This window comes from Schistocerca piceifrons, chromosome 8 (genome assembly GCF_021461385.2).
Source record: "Schistocerca piceifrons isolate TAMUIC-IGC-003096 chromosome 8, iqSchPice1.1, whole genome shotgun sequence".
In the NCBI taxonomy this organism is placed as follows: domain Eukaryota; kingdom Metazoa; phylum Arthropoda; class Insecta; order Orthoptera; family Acrididae; genus Schistocerca; species Schistocerca piceifrons.
In genome coordinates this window covers 415,663,008-415,686,434 of record NC_060145.1, presented here as the reverse complement: position 1 = coordinate 415,686,434, position 23,427 = coordinate 415,663,008, and the positions used below count along the sequence as shown (strand labels likewise).

General features: G+C 38.6%; 1 protein-coding gene across 1 annotated transcript in view; it reads left to right on the top strand.

Annotated features, from left to right (window-relative positions):
* The window catches only part of LOC124712396 (xanthine dehydrogenase-like), a 67,710-nt gene extending 44,562 nt beyond the window's left edge, over positions 1-23,148 (top strand). Inside the window, exons 3-7 of the mRNA XM_047242693.1 lie at positions 2,242-2,370; positions 2,993-3,097; positions 19,048-19,209; positions 22,524-22,620; positions 23,081-23,148. Of these exons, the coding sequence (XP_047098649.1) occupies positions 2,242-2,370; positions 2,993-3,097; positions 19,048-19,209; positions 22,524-22,620; positions 23,081-23,148 (561 nt within the window). The remainder of the gene's footprint in view (positions 1-2,241; positions 2,371-2,992; positions 3,098-19,047; positions 19,210-22,523; positions 22,621-23,080) is intronic.
* The last annotated feature ends 279 nt before the right edge of the window (positions 23,149-23,427 follow it).

Here is a 23,427-nt window from a genome sequence, read left to right as displayed (position 1 = left end):
TCTTCCTAGAGGAGTTCTCACATGTTTTCCTTCAACAAGTGCTTGAAAACATCTTTCTTCAGGGGAATGTCACTTGACCTGTAGGCAGCAGTAGAGACAAATCACTCAGACAGATTAGTGGAAAGCCTAATCCCATTAACTTCAGGTTAGACAAAGCCAATAATCACCAGGTAGTGCAAACCTGTTCTTGTTATCTTACAAACAGCTTAATGTTGGACCTCATGTGGTATATTAAATGATACAACATCCAAAGAAGCTCTATGATTTATACCAGGCATGGGCAACTTTCTGCATCTGTGGGTCTGATTCACATATGAACTTAACCTCAAAGGCCACCTTGTCACAATGCAACAGCAACACTCTCAGTGCGTAAAATCAAAAGTATAGCATCTGTGACTTTAATATTTATGGAGTAATGCACCAATATTGACTACACCCCTTGCCCTACATGCAATGCCAAGAAATAATACCTCAAAACACTTGTTTTTGAGAAAACATTCATTTTACGTTTACCCAGAATTTCTCCTGCAGGCCCAATGTGAGCAGTGGACTGCTGGTTGCCCACCTATGCTTTATTCAAGGGAAACAAATTTTATTGGTGTTAATAATAATATATGATCTCCTAGTTTTGCTATGTGGCACACAGAGACAGCACATTAATACAGTGTTGCCAGTTTCAGAGCAGCACACAATTTTCAGTCATGAGTGGCAATTACTTCCTCCTCTTCTATCACTAATTTAACTATCCTGTCACATCTACAAAAATGTTCCTGAGTTGAAATATAAATAACTTAACTATTATACTCCCACGAAGTAAGGTTGGTAACATAAAAATAACTATTATGCTCTCACAAAATACTAAAAATATTATATTAAAAATTACTGCAATATTCTTACTTTGATTAGAAAAATATATTCTAGCTTCTCTTAAAAATAAAGAATCATAGCTGCAGATACAACATTCAATGTGTGAGAACTCAAATAATGAAGTATACAATCTAAACTAAGTTATTTTTTGTCAAATAATCTATTAGGAACTCATGTGATAGAGAGGGGAAAGTGAATGACTGTTCCTCCTTCATGTTCTTTTCTTTTTAATATGAAAAAACTATTGCAGATATTAATATTAGTGAATAATGAAAAAATTTTTGAGTTTAATGTTAAATTCATGTTGAGGCCATTAGGTAAAGACAACAAGCATTAATTGTATTAGGATGGGAAAGGAAATATGTCATGGTCTTAATTAAGGAAACATCACAGAAATGACCCCAAATAATTTCAGGAAACAATATAAGATACAGATACATTGAGGCCACCCAGAAAGTAATGGTCACATTTTTTCCTTTGATAATTATTTATTCCACTGTGAAACTCACACACATGAAACAATGACATTTTTTTTACGCACCCTGTTTCTCCACATAATCTTTTCCATTTCTACAGCACTTCTTGAAGGAGACACAAGGGTGTGTATGCCCTGTGAGCACAAATCCTTGTTTTGGTCACAAAGCCATTTCTTCATGGCACTAATCATCTCACCCAGTTTTCATCAGCAGTCACAGTCAGTGACAAGTCATCCTGCCCATCTTGAAAATATTGCAAAAACTCAGAACAAATGTTTTTCATCCACCTTCATAAACTGATAGACAGTAGTAGTGACAATTTCTGAGTCATAATGAATCAGTCTTCATGAATTAGAAAATCAGCATGCTGCAGCATGTCAGGTGTGACACCAATGGGTAGTCTCCCACTGCACTGTGGATATGGAGGTCCACTGAACTACCTACTGAAGGCCTCACCCTGTTTGCCCCCAATGACCAGCTGTACTCTTGTTGACTGCAGATGTTCCATTGACTACACACAACAATTTGTGAATATTTCCTACAGTTTCATTCTCAGCACATAAAATTCAAAGAAAAACACTGCCAAGTACATGCATCACTTCCAGGTGTCATTCTGAAAAAAATTATGCAGTAACTCTGTCAGAGGAATTGGACAGTTTGCATGCACACCCTGGAAACCTTGATGAATTCCTGCCAAACATTTTGTATTTGTAACATTGTTGTCAACTGAGAAAAATATGGAGAATATTACTTTCTGGGTGACCACTGTAGATCACCAAATGAAGAGTTATTAGAAATGAAACATTGCATTTCCTTGAAACTTTATGATTAACTACTACCAGCAGCATATCACCTCTTTTACTCCTTTTAATTGGTAATACATTTATTTTTCTTTTAGGTTGCTCAAGTTTGTGCCTATGCCCTTGGTATGGCACTAGAGCTTGTGAGTATAAAGCCTAGTAATGTTTTGACATCTCCTAACAATATGGTCACTGGTGGAAGCATTGCAAGTGAATCCTGTGCATATGTAAGTGAATACAGCTATGAAATTCTTCAGTAATTTGATCTTTTTTTTGTCTTCTAAAACTAAATATTGCAAAAATGGTAATTACAGGCTACACTACATGCTTGTGAAGAACTTTTAAAGCGTTTGGCTCCTATCAAAGAAAAACTCAAAGACCCTTCCTGGCAAGAGCTTATTGCTGCAGCATATGCACCAATGTTGATCTATGTTCAACATTTATGATGTATGTATCTCTTATGACTACATTTTACCTATATGCTACCAATTTTTTATGCTCTAAAGAAATGGATGTTGTAAAATGTATCTTAAGCAGGTTACAGACAGCAAATCAATCCCAGTTAGAGAAATAGACTAAAATTTTGTATAGAAAGGAAAGGTTTTCTGGAAGTAGATATATTCATAATTAAGTTGAAAAGTCAACCAGGATCCAAGTTTGAAGATAACACAGCAGTATTAGATCTGGAAGGAAAAATTTACAGTCTCAATTACTGATATCTTCCCTTTCATGTACCATATAAGGAACTAGTTTCTTCTGGAGATTTACTTTGTATTTATTCTACATTGACAACTGTGTTTCATGACATGATTACTTTGTATCTTAATTGCAGTAGTGTATTAATGAAAGCTGAATGTTATGTATTCTGGTATCACAGATGCCTTAAAGAATTACTACATTCATGGAGTAACTGTGGCTGAAGTGGAAGTTGATGTGCTAACAGGAGAACACCAGGTCAGTATAACAAAATACATTAGCTGAAAATATATAAATTTAATATCACAAAATTATTAAGTTTAATAATGTTAACTAATATAATGCTAATGTTTTAAGTTAGCATTATCAAAATATAGCTGACAGCCATAAGGAAATCTGCATCTTAAAATAATTTATTTCTATGCAGAGTTTAAACTTTTATATGAGAGAAAAGATGTTAAATATGTTTTTCACCTACCTTCACAGAAAAAGACAATTTGGTATAAATGTCTTGCAAAATTTACTTTCTGGAACTTTCTCTTCAAGTTTCAAGACCACTGTTATAGTTGCCATCATGAAATGCATATCTTGCACCAGTGAGGTGGTTTCTGTTTGTCAATGATGCAGATACCCATACTGTAAGTCCAACTGCATTGTCAGAGTACCTGCCAAGAGGCCAGGCTAACACATAGTTCCTGAAAAGAGTCAGCTGCATATTCAGCATTTGCAGGGAAAAATGTCTGCATGATTGCCTGAAATTGTGAACAGCTCAGACAAAGACTACAACAGCTCTCAAATTTCCTGAGAATTTGCAGCTTTACTGTATAGTTTTGTGGTGACATGCTACAGTGCATGCATGCTCATCAACCATCTGCTTCAAGAGACAGCAACAGCAGGTGACATGTATCAACTGTGAGCAAAGTAGACCAAAGTAATAACATCTCTTTCCAATATGCACTGCCTTGTGGCAGCCCTGGAGTTTTTCTGGAGAGAAGCATGTTGGAGAGAGAGCTGCATAACCAGCACATCCTGCACTGATGCTGAATGATTTACATGATCACCCAAGTGCGATAATGTTTTATGGTGACTGTTTTTTGTGTTGTGTGGACTTTAAAATGGGATGTGCCACAAGGTGCAGTGATGGTATCCTGGACATGTGTGGTCACAGAGATGATTGTAGTGAGTCTGTACCACACTCTTTGTCTGAACAATGATCGGAATTATCTGCAGAAATCTTGCTGAGCACTAGTGGCAGCACGTTGGAATTTTCTTCGTATGCAACAATTTGACATTTATGTTTTTCATGCTGGCCCGGCATTTCACGGGATCAGTAGAGTACTTCCAAATCACAGAAGTGTCAGTAACATTTGTATCATAGCAGATAGCGTGCAGCATATTGCTTGATTACAGTAGTCAACTATATGTATGCCCACAAGTTTTCGTTTCTTATGTTTGCAAGGTATGAAATGTTGTTGTTGTTGCTGTGGTGGTTTTCAGTCCAAAGACTGGTTTGATGCAACTCTCCTGCACAAGCCTCTTCATCTCTGACTAACTACTGCAAATTACATCTTTCTGTATCTACTTAATATATTCTTCTCTTGGTTTCCCTGGATTGTTTTTACCATCCACACTTCCCTCCAATACTAAACTGGTGATCCCTTGATGCCTCAGAATGTGTCCTACCAACCAACCCTTCTTCTAGTCAAGTTGTGCCACAAATTCCTCTTCTCCTCAATTCTCTTCACTGCCTCCTCATTAGTTACGTAATATACCCATCTAATCTTTAGCATTAGCACAACATTTCAAAAGGTTCTATTCTCTCCTTGTCTAAACTGTTTATTGTCCATGTTTCAAATCCATACATGACTACACTTCATGCAAATACTTTTAGAAAAGACTTTCTGACATTCAAATCTGTACTTGATGATAATAAATTTCTCTTCTTCAGAAATGCTTTTCTTGCCATAGCCAGTGTACATTTTGTATCCTCTCTACTTCAACCATCATCAGTTATTTTGCTCCCCAAATAGCAAAACTCATCTACTACTTTAAGTGCCTCATTTTCCATTCTAATTCCCTCAGAATCATCTGATTTAATTTGACTACATTCCATTATCCTTGTTTTGCTGTTGTTGATGTTCATCTTATATCCTCCTTTCAAGACATTGTCCGTTCTGTTCACTTGCTCTTCCAGGTCCTTTGCTCTTCCTGACAGAATGACAATGTCATCAGCGAACCTCAAAGTCTTTATTTCTTCTTCATGGATTGTAATTCCTGCTCCAAATTTTTCTTTTGTTCCAATTACTGCTTGCTCAATATACAGATTAAATAATATCAGGGATAGGCTACAACCCTGTCTCACTCCCTTCTCAATCGCTGCTTACCTTTCATGACCCTCAATTCTTATAACTGCCATCTGGTTTCTGTACAAATTGTAAATAGCCTATTGCCCCCTCTATTGTATCCCTGCCGCTTTCAGAAGTTGAAAGAGAGTATTCCAGTCAACACCATCAAAAGCTTTCTCTAAGTCTACAAATGCTAGAAACATAGGTTTGCTTTTCCTTAATCCATCTAAGATAATTTGTAGGGTCAGTATGCCTCGCAAATTCCAGCATTTCTATAGAATCCAAACTGATCGTCCCTGAGGTTGGCTTCTACCAGTTTTTCCATTTGTCTGTAAAGAATTCATGTCAGTATTTTGCATCTGTGACTTATTAAACTGATAGTTAACTAATTTTCACACCTGTCAACACCTGCTTTCTTTGAAATTGGAGTTACTATATTCATCTTGAAGTCTGCGGGTATTTCGCGGGTATTTCACCTGCCTTATATGTCTTGCTCACCAGCTGGTAGAGGTTTGTCATGGCTGGCTCTCCCAAGGCTATCAGTAGTTCTAATGGAATGTTGTCTACTCCCGGGGCCTTGTTTTGACTTAGGTCTTTCAGTGCTATGTCAAATTCTTCAGACAATATCATATCTCCCATTTCATCTTCATCTACATCCTCTTCCATTTCACTAATATTGCCCTGATATAGATCCTCTGTATACTCCTTTCTGCTTTCCCTTCTTTGCTTAGGAATGGTTCTCAATCTGAGCTGTTGATATCCATACAGGTGGTTCTCTTTTCTCCGAAGGTCTCTTCTAAGTTTCCCCTAGTAATATATGCCTCTTCATCCTTACATTTGCCCTCTAGCCATCCTTGCTTAGCCATTTTGGACTTCCTGTTGATCTCATTTTTGAGACATTTGTACTCCTTTTCACCTGCTTTGTTTACTGCATTTTTATATTTTCTCCTTTCATCAATTTAATTCAATATCTCTTCTGTTACACAAGGATTTCTACTAGGCCTGATCTTTTTATCTACTTGATTCACTGCTGCCTTCACCGTTTCACCTCTCAAAGCTACATATTCTTCTTCTACTGCATCTCTTTCCCTATTCTTGTCAGTCATTCCCTAACTCTCTCTGAAAAACTCTACAACCTATGGCTCTTTCAATTTATCGAGGTCCATCTCCTTAAATGCTTATGTTTTTGCAATTTCTTCAGTTTTAATATACAGTTGATAACCAATAAATTGTGAATAGAGTCTGCAGCTGCCCCTTAAAATGTCTTCCAACTTAATATCCAGTTCCTTTATCTCTGTCTTACCATTATATAATCAGTCTGAAACCTTCCAGTGTCTCTAGGCCTCTGCCAGATACACAGCCTTCTTTCATGATTCTTAAACCAAATGTTAGCTATGATTAAGTTATGCTCTATGCAAAATTTTACCAGTCGGCTTCCTCTTTCATTCCTTACTCCCAGTCCATATTCACCTCCTACTTTTCCTTCTCTTCCTTTTTCTACTATTGAATTCCAGTCTCTCATGGCTATTAAATTTTCATCTCCCTTAACTATCTGAATAATTTCTTTTGTCACATCACACATTTCTTCTATCTCTTCATCATTTGGTGAGCTAGTTGGCATATAAACTTGTACTACTGTGGTAGGTGTGGACTCCATGTCTATCTTGGCTACAATAATGCATTCACTATGCTGTTTGTAGTAGCTTACCCACGCTCCTATTTTTTATTCATTATTAAACCTACTCCTGCATTACCCTTACTTGATTCTGTATTTATAACCCTGTAGTAGTTTGTAGTGTTTGTAGTAGCTTACCCTCACTCCTTTTTTTATTCATTATTAAACCTGCTCCTGCATAACCCTTACTTGATTCTGTATTTATAACCCTGTATTTATAACCTGAGCAGAATCCTTGTTCCTCTTGCTACTGAACTTCACTAAACTATGAACTAAATGTGTATAATGTTTGACAGCTACAATTTATTACTTGCCACTTACTAGAACCATGTTCTATGAGGATACTGTGTGCTATAGGAATAATTTAACCTGTGTTCACTCTTATCGCTATGTAATTTCAATCTGTTAATGCCACGTGTTAATTTTTATGTAATTGTGTCCTGTCTCAGTAAAAGAACTGAAAAATCATGAGTACTTTCTGTGTCCTGTTTGCCTTTTTTCCCCACTGACAGCCATAGATACTAGTGTACCTCAGGGCTACGTAGTATGGTCAATGGAGGAATGACCTACACTGATTACCCTCAACTGAACTGCCCCCACCCCCTGGCTTCCACTTGCTGCACTGGTTCACATGCATCCCACAGCTGTGTCATGCATTCATTCCCACCCATCTGCCTGCCACTGCTAGCAAAGTATATGGTACATACTGATCCCACAACACCACTGATGGCAGGTTTGGCCTCACCTGTGACCAAACCCCCACAGCTGTCCTGACCAACAGGCACATATTGGTGAATTTCATGTATTCCTAAGTCACCTCAGGCAGCTCGCAGACACTGCCACCATGAGAGCATATGCACCCTCTCCCAGTCGTCCATCTGTACATGCCACTGTGCACTTGCCACATTTCAGTGTGCACAACCCACACCTGTAGTTCACTTCTGCAGAGGCGATATTTGTAGGCTTTCCATTACAAAGATGCAATGCAGTTTGCACACTGTGTTACACAACTGGAACTGTCAGTAAGCAGTCAGCAGTCAGCAGTCACAGAGGAAGACTGCACTGTAGTTTCTTCTCTAGATTATCGTACAGATGACAAAATGGTAGATATTGTAATAGACGACAGAGGGATAGAGAAACAATTAAAATCGCTCAAAAGAGGAAAGGCCGCTGGACCTGATGGGATACCAGTTCTATTTTACACAGAGTATGCGAAGGAACTTGCCCCCCTTCTTGCAGCAGTGTACTGTAGGTCTCTAGAAGAGCGTAGTGTTCCAAAGGATTGGAAAAGGACACAGGTCATCCCCGTTTTCAAGAAGGGACATTGAACAGATGTGCAAAACTATAGACCTATATCTCTAACGTTGATCAGTTGTAGAATTTTGGAACACGTATTATGTTTCAGTATAATGACTTTTCTGGAGACTAGAAATCTACTCTGTAGGAATCAGCATGGGTTTTGAAAAGGACAGTCGTGTGAAACCCAGCTCACGCTATTCGTCCACGAGACTCAGAGGGCCATAGACACGGGTTCACAGGTAGATGCCATGTTTCTTGACTTCTGCAAGGCATTTGATACAGTTCCCCACAGTCGTTTAATGAACAAAGTAAGAGCATATGGACTATCAGACCAATTGTGTGATTGGATTGAGGAGTTCCTAGATAACAGAATGCAACATGCATTCTCAATGGAGAGAAGTCTTCCAAAGTAAGAGTGATTTCAGGTGTGCTGCAGGGGAGTGTCATAGGACCGTTGCTATTCACAATATACATAAATGACCTTGTGGATGACATCGGAAGTTCACTGAGGCTTTTTGCAGATGATGCTGTGGTGTATCAAGAGGTTGTAACAATGGAAAATTGTACTGAAATGCAGGAGGATCTGCAGTGAATTGACACATGGTGCAGGGAATGGCAATTGAATCTCAATGTAGACAAGTTTAATGTGCTGCGAATACATAGAAAGAAAGATCCCTTATCATTTAGCTACAATACAGCAGGTCAGCAATTGGAAGCTGTTAATTCCATAAATTATCTGGGAGTATGCATTAGGAGTGATTTAAAATGGAATGATCATATAAAGTTGATCATTGGTAAAGCAGATGCCAGACTGAGATTCATTGGAAGAATCCTACAGAAATACAATCTGAAAACAAAGGAAGTAGGTTACAGTACACTTGTTCGCCCACTGCTTGAATACTGCTCAGCAGTGTGGGATATGTACCAGATAGGGTTGATAGAATAGATAGAGAAGATCCAACAGTGAGCAGTGCGCTTCGTTACAGGATCATTTAGTAATCGTGAAAGCGTTACGGAGATGATGAACTCCAGTGGAAGACTCTGCAGGAGAGATGCTCAGTAGCTCGGTGCGGGCTTTTGTTAAAGTTTCAAGAACATACCTTCACTGAAGAGTCAAGCATTATATTACTCCCTCCTACGTATATCTCACGAAGAGACCACGAGGATAAAATCAGAGAGATTAGAGCCCACACAGAAGCATACTGACAATCCTTCTTTCCACGAACAATACGAGACTGGAATAGAAGGGAGAACCGATAGAGGTACACAAGGTACCCTCTGCCACACACTGTCAGGTGGCTTGCGGAGTATGGATGTAGATGTAGATGTAGATGGAGAGATGTACAACACCACTGCAAACCTGCCACAATCTGACAAATTCAGTGCCCTACATGCCAGGCATACAGAACAATTAGCCATATCAGAACCACAGTGCACACACATGCTATTCTCATCCAAGGAGTGCACCAACATGCAGTCCTCACAGCTATTCCAAAACCTACACACATTTGCTGCATCAGCACTGCTTCCAGACACACTGATAATAGCAATTTGATGATAGTTTGTCTGTCTGCCACAGTATGCACAGCAATTTTTTCAGAGTGCCAATGCAGCAGCTGCCAATGCTGACCAGGTTATTGAAACCATCTGCTGACACACTGTCACCACAACCATGCAGTGTCATGGTGCTCATGCACATGACCACATGCTCATGCAGCATGTACCATCCCACACTCTCCCCAGCCACTGGACCTCTGCAGACACGGTGCAGTTAATAGCACAGATGATTAGCATGATGGGTAAGCTCACCCGTGCTGCCTTTGAGTGCTTGTGCCCATCCCACACCTGCATTGCTCGCCTCTGCTGTGCTGTGCTTACAACCACCAGCATGCACACTCACACAGGTGCACCGCCGTCCCCTGCTGCCCTCTGTACTAGTTCATGATGGCTGTGGGCTGGCAAAAAGTGCCACAAATGTTTCAGTAGAGGTGCTGCAAACTGTAATGCACCATGTGCATGGGCCCCAAATACTACCAACAACTGGAAGTAGACACAACCAGCTGTTCCACAATTTCACACCATCTGTTTGTATTTGATTGTGGTAACCTCCACTTCTCAATATCCTACATCCTCGACATGGATTCAGACCTTTCCATCTATCCCCACCAGCTATTACCCTCTGCTGATCATCATCCATCTCCCCCCCCCCCCCCATATTCATCACTGCAGCAAATGGCTCATCCATCAAAACCTACTGTTTACACACACAATCTGTCATGCAGCTGACATTATGGGCCCCATCCTCGGCGCCAATTTTATTTCTCATTGTGGCCTCTGCCTTGACCTGCCAAGCCGATATATTGTTGATGCCACTGCCCATCGTTCTGCCCTGTGTCAATCCTGCCCCACCACCTCTTGCTCCACTAAACAGCTCTCCTACTCCATCACTTTTGTCACCCTCTATTCGACATTGTCTTTCATCACCTGCCCCTCAAGTGCTCCCCCTGAGGTTCACCATAACACCTGCCACCACACTGCCAAACACCTAGGCTGCCACTTCTGTCCAACAATAAGAGAATCATGCCAGCTGAGATTGAGACAGTGTTCAGTGCATGTGTGCTCTGCTCCTTCAAGAGCCTGTGAAACTCTGATCTACACCTCATGCCAGCTGACATATTCATGTGATCTCGTGGAGGATTGCCACCATCGCCAAGAGCTATGCTTTCATCTCCAGGAGGCTGGTTTCACCATCAGCTTGGAGAAGTGTGCTTTTAATGTTGTGTAGATCAACTTACTGGTGCACAGAATATCATCTGCATGCTTTTGGCACCTCAGCAAGAAGGTCTGTGTTGTGTCTGAGTTCCCATGATTCCTAAATACAAGAAACTCTGCGGGTTCCTCAGGATGGCAAATTTTTTCAGGTACCATCTAAATGGAATCCAGGAACATGCAAGTGCCATGGAGGCCTGCATTCCAGGGCGTCTGTACAAAAGGCAACAGGCCCATTCCCTTGATATCACAAATTTTGAGCGGTTTTCAACGAACAAAGCATGACCTCTAGCATGATGCTCTCCTAGCACAGCAGCACCTGACTGCCATCTTTGCAATTGTCACTGACCTCAGCCAGTCTGCCTTAGATGCAATCCTGCAACAACATGTTGAAGGGACTTGACAGCCCTTGCCATTTTTCTCAGTGAAGCTTACAGAGCCACAGCAGAGTTAGGCTGTGTATCACCACAAGCTCCTTACTGTGTATGAGGTGGTTAGGTATCTCCATCATTGTAGGGGTGCCATTTCATGATTTTTACTGGACAGTGCCTATTGACAATGGGTTTCTACCATGAAGAGGACACCTAGATATCACCCTGCCAATCCCAACAGCATGAGTTTTCAATGCCGTTCACCACTGACATCTGGTACATACCAGGTTAAATGCGAATCTCAACCTTCAGCCATGCATGATGCCAGGCATGCACAAACCCACCTGGTGCAATGTCTATATCAGTATTGGCCATCCAGGCACTCCCCTTGGAGCACATCCACCTGTACCTTCCTCCAGATTTTCGCATGGAAGCCTTAGAGTTTTGCATGGTCTGTCCCAGGCACAGTGTTCATTAGTCATTTTGACTGCTTGTGCAATGTCTGTTCTAATCCTGTTACTCCATGCAGCTACATCTAATACCACTGCCTTAACACTCCCTTATTAGATTGGTGTTGATATTTAACCTTGCAATTCTTATGATTTACCACAGAGTACAGATATTTTTTCCTTGGCATCAAACTTCTTTCTTTCATGTATATTTCTGTAAGTGAAGTGACTATGAAGCAAAACACTGCTTTTCCGCTTAAATAAAGTGTGTATTGGTTCTAGTTAACTTTGTATATTGTCACAAACTTCCACAAACAGTTAAATGTTACATGTGAAGTTATACCACCAGAACCAACTAATATTACTGTCTCAAAGATCTCTCATTAACATGTCTGTAAATAGTGTACAACAACAGTCACCTATATACATCATATTGGCCTTCCTTGATGCCTTCCATGGTGTTTGAGCCCCTTCATTCCTCCTTTCCCTACAGAGATTACAAATGCTATCCAGCAGATAGACTCTGCACCTGTTGAGTAAAACTTTCCCGGTGTATGTGACCCAGTGTTTACAAATTAATTGCAATCATGAACACCTTTACTCTGAGCTCTATATTTGATGTACGTGATATATGCCCTTCCATGAATGGCATAGATCACTACACAGGCTGGTGTCCATGCATCTGCCACACTCTTAAAGGAGTGTTTCATTTGGCCTAGTATCCAGCACGATTGCACTAAATGAGCCAGTGCCAGTGCCACTGCCAGTGCCAGTGCCAGTGCCCTGTGGCAGCATGCCAGCATTGCCTCTTTCCCCCTGGTAGGCCATTCCTTCTCCCACATATTTATGGATATCACACACCCCCTGCCATCATCCAGTGGCCACCAGTATCTCCTTCCTGTCACTGATAGTTTCACTTGGGGCCTGAAGAAGTACCTCTGCCTGACACAGGACACAGTATGAAAGGTCTTTATAGACATATGGATCTCATATTTCAGGTCCAAGCTATCAAAGATGGCAGTTATGTGTGTGTGTGTGTGTGTTTTACCTTTTATGACAAAGGCTGTGGCCAAAAACTAATGTGTAAGTGACTTTTAGTTATGCCTGACTGCAACTTAGTGTGTCACTTTATGGTAAGCAGCAATCTATCTTACATTGTGTTTAATTGATCATTTAGATCTACAGATAATTTTTGAAGCTTAACTGCATGTCTGCTAATATCTTCTGTTTTGTAATGTTTGATATGAGAAGACATTTGAATTAACATATTTAAGTGTTGTGTGCTGCAATGTTCAAATTATGCATGTGCGTGTCTCACATTTATTTATATTACTGTGCATACTGTTAATAATATCCTTGAGATAGTATAAAAAAGCATTGTAGAGACAAGCCATTTCCATTTTTCCCAATCATCAAGCCCTTCAAGTTTGTTAATATTGACTTTATAATCAAGATTAGGAGCAGTGTTCTTATAGAAAGTTAGCATTACCATATTTTGTGAACTGTGTTTTATTCATCTCATGACATACATTTGCAATCCATTTGGTCTGCATACAGGAGACATGTCTAAGATTTATAATACATTTACAGTGATTTTTATATTAATAAATAATAGCACTACAATAATTAATAACACTATAAGGATATTTCTTGGAAAACATAACACATTGTATACACCTCAAATTTCCAGTTTGTCCTGCATGAATTCATCCACTGAGTAATAGCACTTCAGTGTCAGTACCTCATATAGCTTTCTTTTAAGTGAACCTAAATTCATCTGCCTCAACTTGTTTCCTTTTAATTTATTACAAACTTTCATTCAAATTTATTGAGGTCCCTGGGCATACAGTCGGAGGTGGTTGGTGGGGAGCCTAAAATTTTCTTTGTTTCTATTATCATGTGAATGGACAAAATGGATTCCCTCTTTTAATTCATGTCTGGTGAACAAAAATATAACAATCTCATATATGTAAGTTTTCTAAATAGTGGTTGACATGGTGCTTTGTGATGTGCAGCGCACATATTTTGACTGATTTCTTTCTTTATTCTTAGTATCCGCACTGTGTTTGTGAAGTAACCCCCCCCCCCCCCCCAAAAAAAAAAAAAAAAAAAAGAAAAAGAAAAGAAAGAAAAAAGAAGAAAAACATACCTAATAATGGGTTCAAAGTAGCTTGTAGATGCTACTTTTTGTGTGTCCATGTCACTTGCTGTTGATAATATTTACATTGCAAATGCAAAGCTGCTCAGTTTGTTTGCTAGGTGTTCAGTGTGTGCCTGCAAGCTCAAATTTTCAGCTACATTTAAACCTAAGAATTTTACTGAGTCAACTTCTTCTGTATCTTCATTGTTGTGTACAGTCTTAATCTGCTCTCATTTTGACTGTTTGGTTTTGAACTGCATCATGTGAGTCTTATATATGTTTAGATTCAACCCATTTAGCTGAAACCAAGTTTCTAAGGTACTGAGCGTACTGATCACAGATTTGGGAATTTTTTCCAAATCCTGATCTGCAACTAAGACAGAAGTATCATTTGCAAACAGAACTGATGGAGAGTTGATATTTAATGGTTAGTCATTAACATAGAAGAGAAATAGGACTGGGCCTAATATGGAGCCATGTGGAACATTCTGAGATATTTTTTTCCAGTCAGAAAAGTAATATGCGCCATTTGAAGAGCTGGTAACTCTTTGCTTTCTGTTTGATAAGTAGGATTTAAGCCATTGTAGAGCACTGCCGCTAAGGCCATACTTTTCAAGTATTAATTATTTAAGTCAGTTTTATTCTAAAACTGTGTGTTTTCTTTAATTAGATATGGTCAGGGCTATAACAAAAATCTGTAAAAGGAGCGTCTATAAAGTTCAAAGATAGTTTAAAAAAATCATGGAATAGCAGTTTACACAGAACCTTAACATTTTTAATTTTATTACAACAAAATTAAAACAATCCATCTGTGGTATTAATGACAGTTTGAAGAATTGTCAGTACTATTTGTTTCAATAATGCCAGATATGTTATCTACAAATAAACCTGAATGACCATCAATATTGAGCAGTAAACAGAAGATGAATGGGACCTAACAATTAATTTTCAGGTACTCCTTGATATGGTTTACCATTCTGAAGCACTATTTCTTCTCTCCGACGTTATAACCACTCTTTATTTTTTATTGGTTAGGTAGGATCTAAACCATTCAAATGTAGAGCCCCCAGCTCCATATTTTTCCAGTTTACAGAGTAGCAAGGAGTGGTTCTTTAAAGGCATAGAGGGAGTTGTCTACAAAGGAGCTTATTTTGTCTACAAACTGGTTGACAGCAAATACTTCTCTTTTGCCTTTTTTAAGTCCATATTGGTTTTTTACAATTATATTAATTTTTTGTACAAAATTTTGAATTTGTTTTGTGACAACCTATTGAGGTATTTCTGAGAGTGGTTGAAGAAGAATGATTGGGCAGTTTTCCATATGTTGATCTGTGTCTTTACTGAATAGTGGTTTTGCTACATTCTTCAGGGAACCTAAAACCTAACCTTTTTGATATGTGTTTAGTGGCTGCGCAACTATTTTAGGGACTGCTTTTAACATTTTCATTGTTATTCCATAGCACCATGCTGATGTTTTGTCATTTAGTGATGGTACTGCATTTTATACATATTTTGTTGTAGTTTTGCTGATTTTACTGACAGAGGCCACCTCCAAATTACAGATTACCAAAAAAATTTATCTTATCTGTGTGACTTTCTGCATTAGTGTGTGTTTTGTTTCAATTTTAAATAAATAATCAAGCAGTTCTTATATTTGAACCAGGTTTACAATATTTTAGTCCTTTATTTTGATTTTACAAATATAATGGGCCTGAACAGTAGTGCTGGTTTCAGCTTTAATTATTGACCATAGTGCCATTGATTTGTTTACACTTTACAATGCAAGTCTATTGCTTATGAATTCTTTTGCTGCCTTTACAACCTCCTTAAAAATATTTTTGTAATTTTTTGTGTAAGTAACGAAGGTAGGAATTTTGTTGTGTTTTAGTTAGCTGTGTGGCTGTCTGTTCCTATCACTACATGTTTGTTGCATCATAAATCTCATTTAAAATATACATTAATCGGGAAAGTTACATTAAAATGTGTGGGACGTTATCCAGAATTTCCTAAATTTTCAGAACTGCAATTACTATGTCCTGTAATCCACTGCATCTTATTTAATTTATGATGGAATGAGTTCATTTTTTCTGCACTGAACTGTCATTTAGCATACAGGTTTTTGAGCAAGGTAGAACAGTTCAACTCCATAAACAAAGCAAAATGGTCAGAAAGTTTTAAATCTAAACTATACTTATTAGCCTATAATTGGTGTAATTGATTAAAATATTATCTAAAAACAAAGATGCTGTAACTTACCAAACAAAAGCGTTGGTATGTTGATAGAGATAATAACAAACACAAACACACACACACAAATGTCAAGCTTTCACAACCCATGGTTGCTTCATCAGGAAATAGGGAAGGAGAGGGCAAGACAAGATGATGTGGGTTTTAAGGGAGAGGGTAAGGAGTCATTCCAATCCCGGGAGCGGAAAGACTTACCTTAGGGGGAAAAACGGACAGGTATACACTCGCACACACACACACACACATATCCATCTGCACATATACAGACACAAGCAGACATATGTAAAGGCAAAGAGTTTGGGCAGAGATGTAAGTCGAGGTGGAATTACAGAGGCAAAGATGTTGTTGCGGCAACTTGAAATTAGCTAATTGCAAGTTGCCATCGCTCATACCTCATAAAAAGAAATATAAATTCTGTACTACACTCATGCTTATAAATTAAGGATAATGCTGATACATGGTGAAACAATGCTCTGGTCGGTGATTTGTGGGTTTAAATCATCTCAGCATATGACCATGCGGTGCATTTGACCTACGGTCATCGCACAGTGACGCTGGCAGCAGTTCACATACGCAGAGGTGTGTTGGTACATGTCAGAGTACAGTGCAGAGAGTAAGTGTGCAGACATTTTCAGACGTGCTAATGGTGACTGTGTGTTGAAAATGGCTCAAAGAACACATATTGATGACATTATGAGGGTAGAATACTAGGCATGACTGGAAGATAGTCAAACACAGCAGGTCATAGCACAGGCCCTCCATGTGCCACAAAGTGTGATCTCAAGATTATGGCTATGGTTCCAACAGACAGGAAATGTGTCTAGGCACTACAGTGTAGAACACCACAAGAAGACCGATATCTCACCATCAGTGCCTCCAGATGGTCACAGAGTACTGCAGGTAGCCTTGCTCGGGACCTTACCGTAGTCACTGGAACAGTTGTTTCCAGACACACAGTCCACAGACAACTAAACAGACAAGGTTTATTTGCTCAGAGACCTGCAAGGTGCATTCCACTGACCCCTGGTCACAGGAGAGCCTGTAAAGCCTGGTGTCAAGAACACAGTACATGGCAATTGGAACAGTGGTCCCAGGTTATGTTCACGGACGGGTCCAGGTATAGTCTGAACAATGATTCTCACTGGGTTCTCATCTGGTGTGAATCAGGAACCAAATACCAACTTCTTAATGTCCTTGAAAGGGACCTGTATGGAGGTCATGGTTTGATGTTGTGCACATACACCCCCGCATGTCTTTGACAGAGGAACTCTAACAGGTCAGGTGTATCAGGATGTCATTTTGCACCAGTATGTCCACCTTTTCAGAGGTGCAGTGGGTCTCACCTACCTCCTGATGGACGATAATGCATGACCCCACTGAGCTGCCATCGTGGAGGAGTACAGAAGATATCAGGCGAATGGAGTGGCCTGCCTGTTCTCCAGACCTGAACCCCATCGAGCACGTCTGGGATGCTCTCGGTCGACATATCATTGCACGTCTTCAAACCCCTACAACACTTCAGGAGCTCTGACAGGCACTGGTGCAAGAATGGGAGGCTATACCCCAGCAGCTGCTTGACCATCTGATCCAGTGTATGCCACCCTGTTGTGTGGCCTGTGTACGTGTGCATGGTGATCATATCCCATATTGATGTTGGAGTACATGCGCAGGAACCAGTGGCATTTTGTAGCACATGTGTTTTGGGATGGTTCTCTCCTCTTATCACTAATACCATGGACTTACAGATCTGTGTCATGTGTATTCCCTATGTGCCTCTGCTATTAGCACCAGTTTTGTGTTGTGAAACTTTGTGTGGCACCACATTCTGCAATTATCCTTAATTTATGAGCACAAGTGTAATTATAAGCATTTGGAGTGTTGTACTTCCACACCCCACTTTTCAGCCAGTGTAGCAACACAATATGTTGACACCGAGGACAATTAATGAGGAAATAAAGCAAGTGACATGTCACAAAGTATGCAGGATCCTCTATGTGTTACATCACTCCTACAAAGGCTACTGACAAGACACAGATTTCCAAGATTATTGAGATTTTAAGACCCCGTCATGTGAAAAGCCAGGCCTTCCAGTGAATAACATCTAAGATATGCAGAAACACAGCACACTACCCTAACCTGCATTGATAGAAAGTTATTCCCGGCTGAGCGCCTACTTCATTTAATCCTTGCATCCACTGGTGGTAACACAGTATAGAAGATTTTCATGTAGAATATAGCAAATCATCATTTGCTTAGTGCCTTCCCTTCTCAGAATACTCCTTTTACCAGTTGATGAAGTTTCAGCCATAGTCCGAAGAACCAGTTCTTCAAGCTCAGGTTACCTTACATCATATGGTTTCCTACCAGCTGTAACTCTTCTCAAATACGACTGCCTCACACAAGTGTTGGTGGAGACATACAAATGATAGTGCATAATATGAGTGGCCCCCAGGGTAACATTCAGCATAATGTTGACATGCTGCATCTGGATTCCTGCCTGGTATGCTGTATGCATAGTGCATGGTCATTATTTCAGATATTGAATACATCATTGTGATGTGGAGTGTTGGAAATTACTCTAAAAGAGGACAAAAAAAGCAGCAAAACAAAACAAATACCATAATGAGATATGAACAAGAAAGTGAGTAAAAAAGCACATTTGAGGCAAATTACATACCCAGAAGTCACAACAGGGAATTCTTGCCATACCTCCCTAATGCAGGATTTCCAGCGCCATGATCTTAAGATCAGTTTGTGATGTTTTGATGTCAAGAATAAATCTGTAAAGTTTCTATTACATGTTTTTGTACCCCTTGTATGTGAAACAAAAATAATAATCATAAATGCTCAATATGTGCATTCTCAGGTAGCACTGAACTTGATAGAAAAGGGACTGTAATATAAATGTTTCAGATACTTCATGTAGACATACTGGAAGATGCTGGAGAAAGCCTAAGCCCAGAGATTGATATAGGTCAAGTAGAAGGAGCCTTTGTGATGGGTCTTGGCTATTGGTTAAAGGAATTCATGGTTTATGATAATGATACTGGAAAGGCATTAACAAACAGAACCTGGGTATGTTTCAGATTCATAATTTATAATGCTTTATCAAAAAATTTTATTGCCTTTAGTGAACTACAATGTAAAAAATGCAGTCACATAACAGTTAATTAAATTTGAGTTTCCTTCTTTGTCATCAACATGATGAAAATTAATTTGTGCTTCTATTTAGTGATCAAATATCATTCATACTATGTCAAGTTTTTTCTGTGTCTTCATAACATACTTTGAAATACTGTCCTCTTATCACTCACCCACATTTGTATCAAGAATTTAGAAAATGTGTTGACTTCAAATGTAGTGACCTATTTAGAACAAAATTATGAACTCTTTGTATAAAATTCCATTTGCAACAAGTGGATTCAATGGTTCTCGACTTCTGCAAAACTCAGCGGATGGTAAAACAAATAGCATATTTTAATTTATTAGCAGGATATGAGGAGCTGCAGGTTGGCTACAAATAAGGTTGCATTTACGCCATTTGTGTATCGAATACTCAAATACTACTCAAGTGTGTGGTATCCATTCCATTTCAAGTTAACAATGGATACTGTGTGAATACAAAGAAGGGCAAGAAAAATATTTTCATGATTACTTGCCTAGCAAGAGATTGTAGCAGAAATATTTAAACATCATAATTGACAAACATTCAAAGGAACACATAAAATGTCTAATGATAAACTGATTATAGTTCCAAGAAACAGTTTCAGAGCAAATATTACAAATATTTTTCAGCCCAAAAAGTATCAGCCTTGTAGGGACTATGAAGCAATCATTTCAAATGCACTCCATCTGTGGGGATTCATAGAACAAAAAAGTATTATGTGCCATGATTCACAGAGAGTAGATGTAGGTGTGATTACTGCAATAGACGAAATCCCTCAATAACATGTGATAAGTTAAAACTGTGTGCCAGACAGCTGTCTTTTTGTGAGCAAAGTACTATGACATGCAATACCCACACCTATATCACAGATTGACTCAGGGGTTTAGCTTGCTAAAGACTTCTCCTCATTTCCCACAAACTCTACAAAACCTCTAAATAGTGTTCTGGGAGAATGTATGTAGTAAGAACTTTAATTTTGACGAAGTCCAAAGGTAGTTATTGAAATAGAATTATTCTACACTTTTGTGGAACTATGCTATGTTGATTATATGAAGTAAAATTGGATACTCTAGTAGCACTTGAAACAGCAGAAGAGCAATGTGCTAACATCTGGGCTACTCAAGGATACCTCCCACTGACTGACTGATAGGTTTTGTCAGAGTCAGATGGTTCAAATGGTTCAAATGGCTCTGAGCACTATGGGACTCAACATCTTAGGTCATAAGTCCCCTAGAACTTAGAACTACTTAAACCTAACTAACCTAAGGACATCACACACACCCATGCCCGAGGCAGGATTCGAATCTGCGACCGTAGCAGTCCCGTGGTTCCGGACTGCAGCGCCAGAACCGCTAGACCACCACGGCCAGCTCAGAGTCAGAAACAAGGCTTCTACAGTAGTGGACATTTAAATACTTGAACATATATTGTGTTTATTCATTCTTATCACAAAGACTACATCTTGTTGAAGCAATTATGCTAATCAGTCATTTGCTTTTATTTTCATCTCTTATAATAATTACATCATGTTATACTCCTGGTATCTGTAAAATAAATATTTCACAGATTTTCTCTCTTTTTTTTTTTTATTCATGCATCAGCTTCATGTGCATTTATATGAAAGATGTTATGTGTAAAGATCTGCCAATAAATTATATTTTTCTGATTTATACTATTTCATTTGGTTTCTGTCCTATGATTCTGTATGATTTCTGCAGTTGTTTTTATTTCCACCTGACCTACTCAGAACATTTTCTAGCATATCAACATTGCTGTTGAATCTTTTATTCCTCCAGTGTCCAGCTTCTGTATCCATAAAAAAGTGCATTCCACACAGATGATTTTGTGAAAGACATCTTGATTCTTACATCCATGTGATTATTTGTAGCAATATTTTTTGTAACTATGATTTCTTGTTTTGGCAATGCTGTTCTTCTTCTCACTTCTATTAAACATCAACTGTCTTCCATATTTACATTGCTGAGATAGCTGAATTGTGTTTCTCTTTTAATTTTAGTGCCAACAGTTTTTCTCCCCATGGTGGACTCTTTTCACCTTTTCCATAATTGTCATTACACTTGTTTTCTTGTTATTTACATTTTATTTTCTCTTTTTGTGCAGCTTATAGCACCCATAACATTTTGTTCATTTCCTTTTCTGAATGAGAAAGTATCATACTAATTAAGCATTAAAGCACTGCTGCTCTGGCCATGGGCACATCCATGTAGACCAACCAACTTCTACGCCATTCTCTGTCTGTGGCTTCATTGGAATGTGGTATGGAGCAGGAGGAGAGGGGGAGAGGAGGCCTTTGTCAGTGTAACAGACTTGGTAACACACCTTTACATTGAAGTAGCTCCTCTGTGGGTGTCACAGTACTGAATGCATCCTGTTCCAGTGCTCCCACCATGGAGGAGTCCCTGGCAGCACTAGGAATCAAACACTGTTCCGCCGCTAGGCAGCCAGTTGTGGTGGCGGATGAAGTATTGCATTGTATAAGCAGTAAATCCAATTTTCATTAATGGACTTAAATTATGTAAACAAAAGTGTCATAGCACTTCATAAAATTTAAGAAATAACTGTACCAAAAACAGTAAAAGCATTTGAATGGATGAATTACAAGTGGTAGCAGTCTTATCTCTTGCCTCCAAGATATTCCTGAACAAATTTTAGAAAATATGACTAAAAGGAAAAAAAACGATCAATGTAGTATGACAGGCCACTTTAAGATAGGACAGGTACAGGAACTTGAAAAGAAATTACTCTCTAAATTTAGTGCTGCAGAGAAGACAAAATGAACATGACATACTACTTTCATGGATTTGCGCAATGCTTTTAAATTGGGTTGTACTGTGAGAACAGAATAATATATTTATAAATTATACAACTATCAGTTACAAAAATTAATGAGAAGGAGATTAAAGACAGGAAAGGAGTAAGGCAGGTTGCTCTTTGTCCCCAGATCAAAGAAGTGTGTACACTTAATTAGCCATACAAACAAAATGAAACTGCTGTCTTCTAATTTTCATTCTACCCCTCATAGATAATGGCAGCTTCTCCAACATTAATCATCATGATAAAATTTGTAAATATTTGCAAACCTCCTCAAATAATAATTATTAACGATTGCTCAGATTTTATTTTAAACTGTAAAATTATACTATTTTTTACTTATGAGGAAAATACTTTCTGACTGATAACAACAGTATAATTTGGTTCTTAGAACTACAAACCTCCTGGAGCCAAAGATATCCCTATTGACTTCAGAATACAACTGAGGAAAAATGCTCCTAATCCTGGTGGCGTTCTTCATTCAAAAGGTTGGTTTCTGTTAGAAGTGTTTGTGTTAAATTAAAACCAAAATGTTACTCATGTGTTTGTAATTTATAGTAACTGGTGAACCACCCTTGTGCATGAGTATTTGTGCTTTATTTGCAATACGGGAAGCGGTACTGGCATCTAGACAAGCTTCAGCACACTCCGAAAAGTGGTTTGAGATGAGTAAGTAATTTAGTTCATTCTTTATGATATTTATGTCAGTTCTAGAGAAATAATATGCTGTACTAGGAATAACATGAAATTACATACAAAAATTCATGAATGTTTTGTTTGATATGAATGTGGTGAAACACATGCCGACAGTTTGTGTACCTTAACTATAAATGATATAAATAGCAAAAACTGAATTTTTGTATTTTCCATGGAATGAGATCATAGACTATACTTTAAAAAGTCTGTGTCTTCAGGACATTGAAAAGTATCATGCATTTTGTTTTTCAGATCCTCCAGCTACCCCCGAGAAAGTTTTCCTTGCTAGCTTGACAAACTATAAGCAATTTGAACTTTAAAAGCCTGGAAAGTTAATGAGACTTTTGCTGTGCTTATGTATATCAATTATGTAACAACAGTCATTAATGAATATGGTTTTGAAACATGAACTTATGCTTCAGTAACACATAGTAAGAATGGAAAGAGAGTTGAGTGGTTGCAATAAGGAGACTCCTCATGTTAATATGGGACTTGTTGAAAAAGTAATGTCTATTTGGTCATAAAGAAATATATGCTCACTACAGAAAGATTTTATTGGAGGTTTTAGTTCCATACAAATCTACTTCACTTTTCCATGT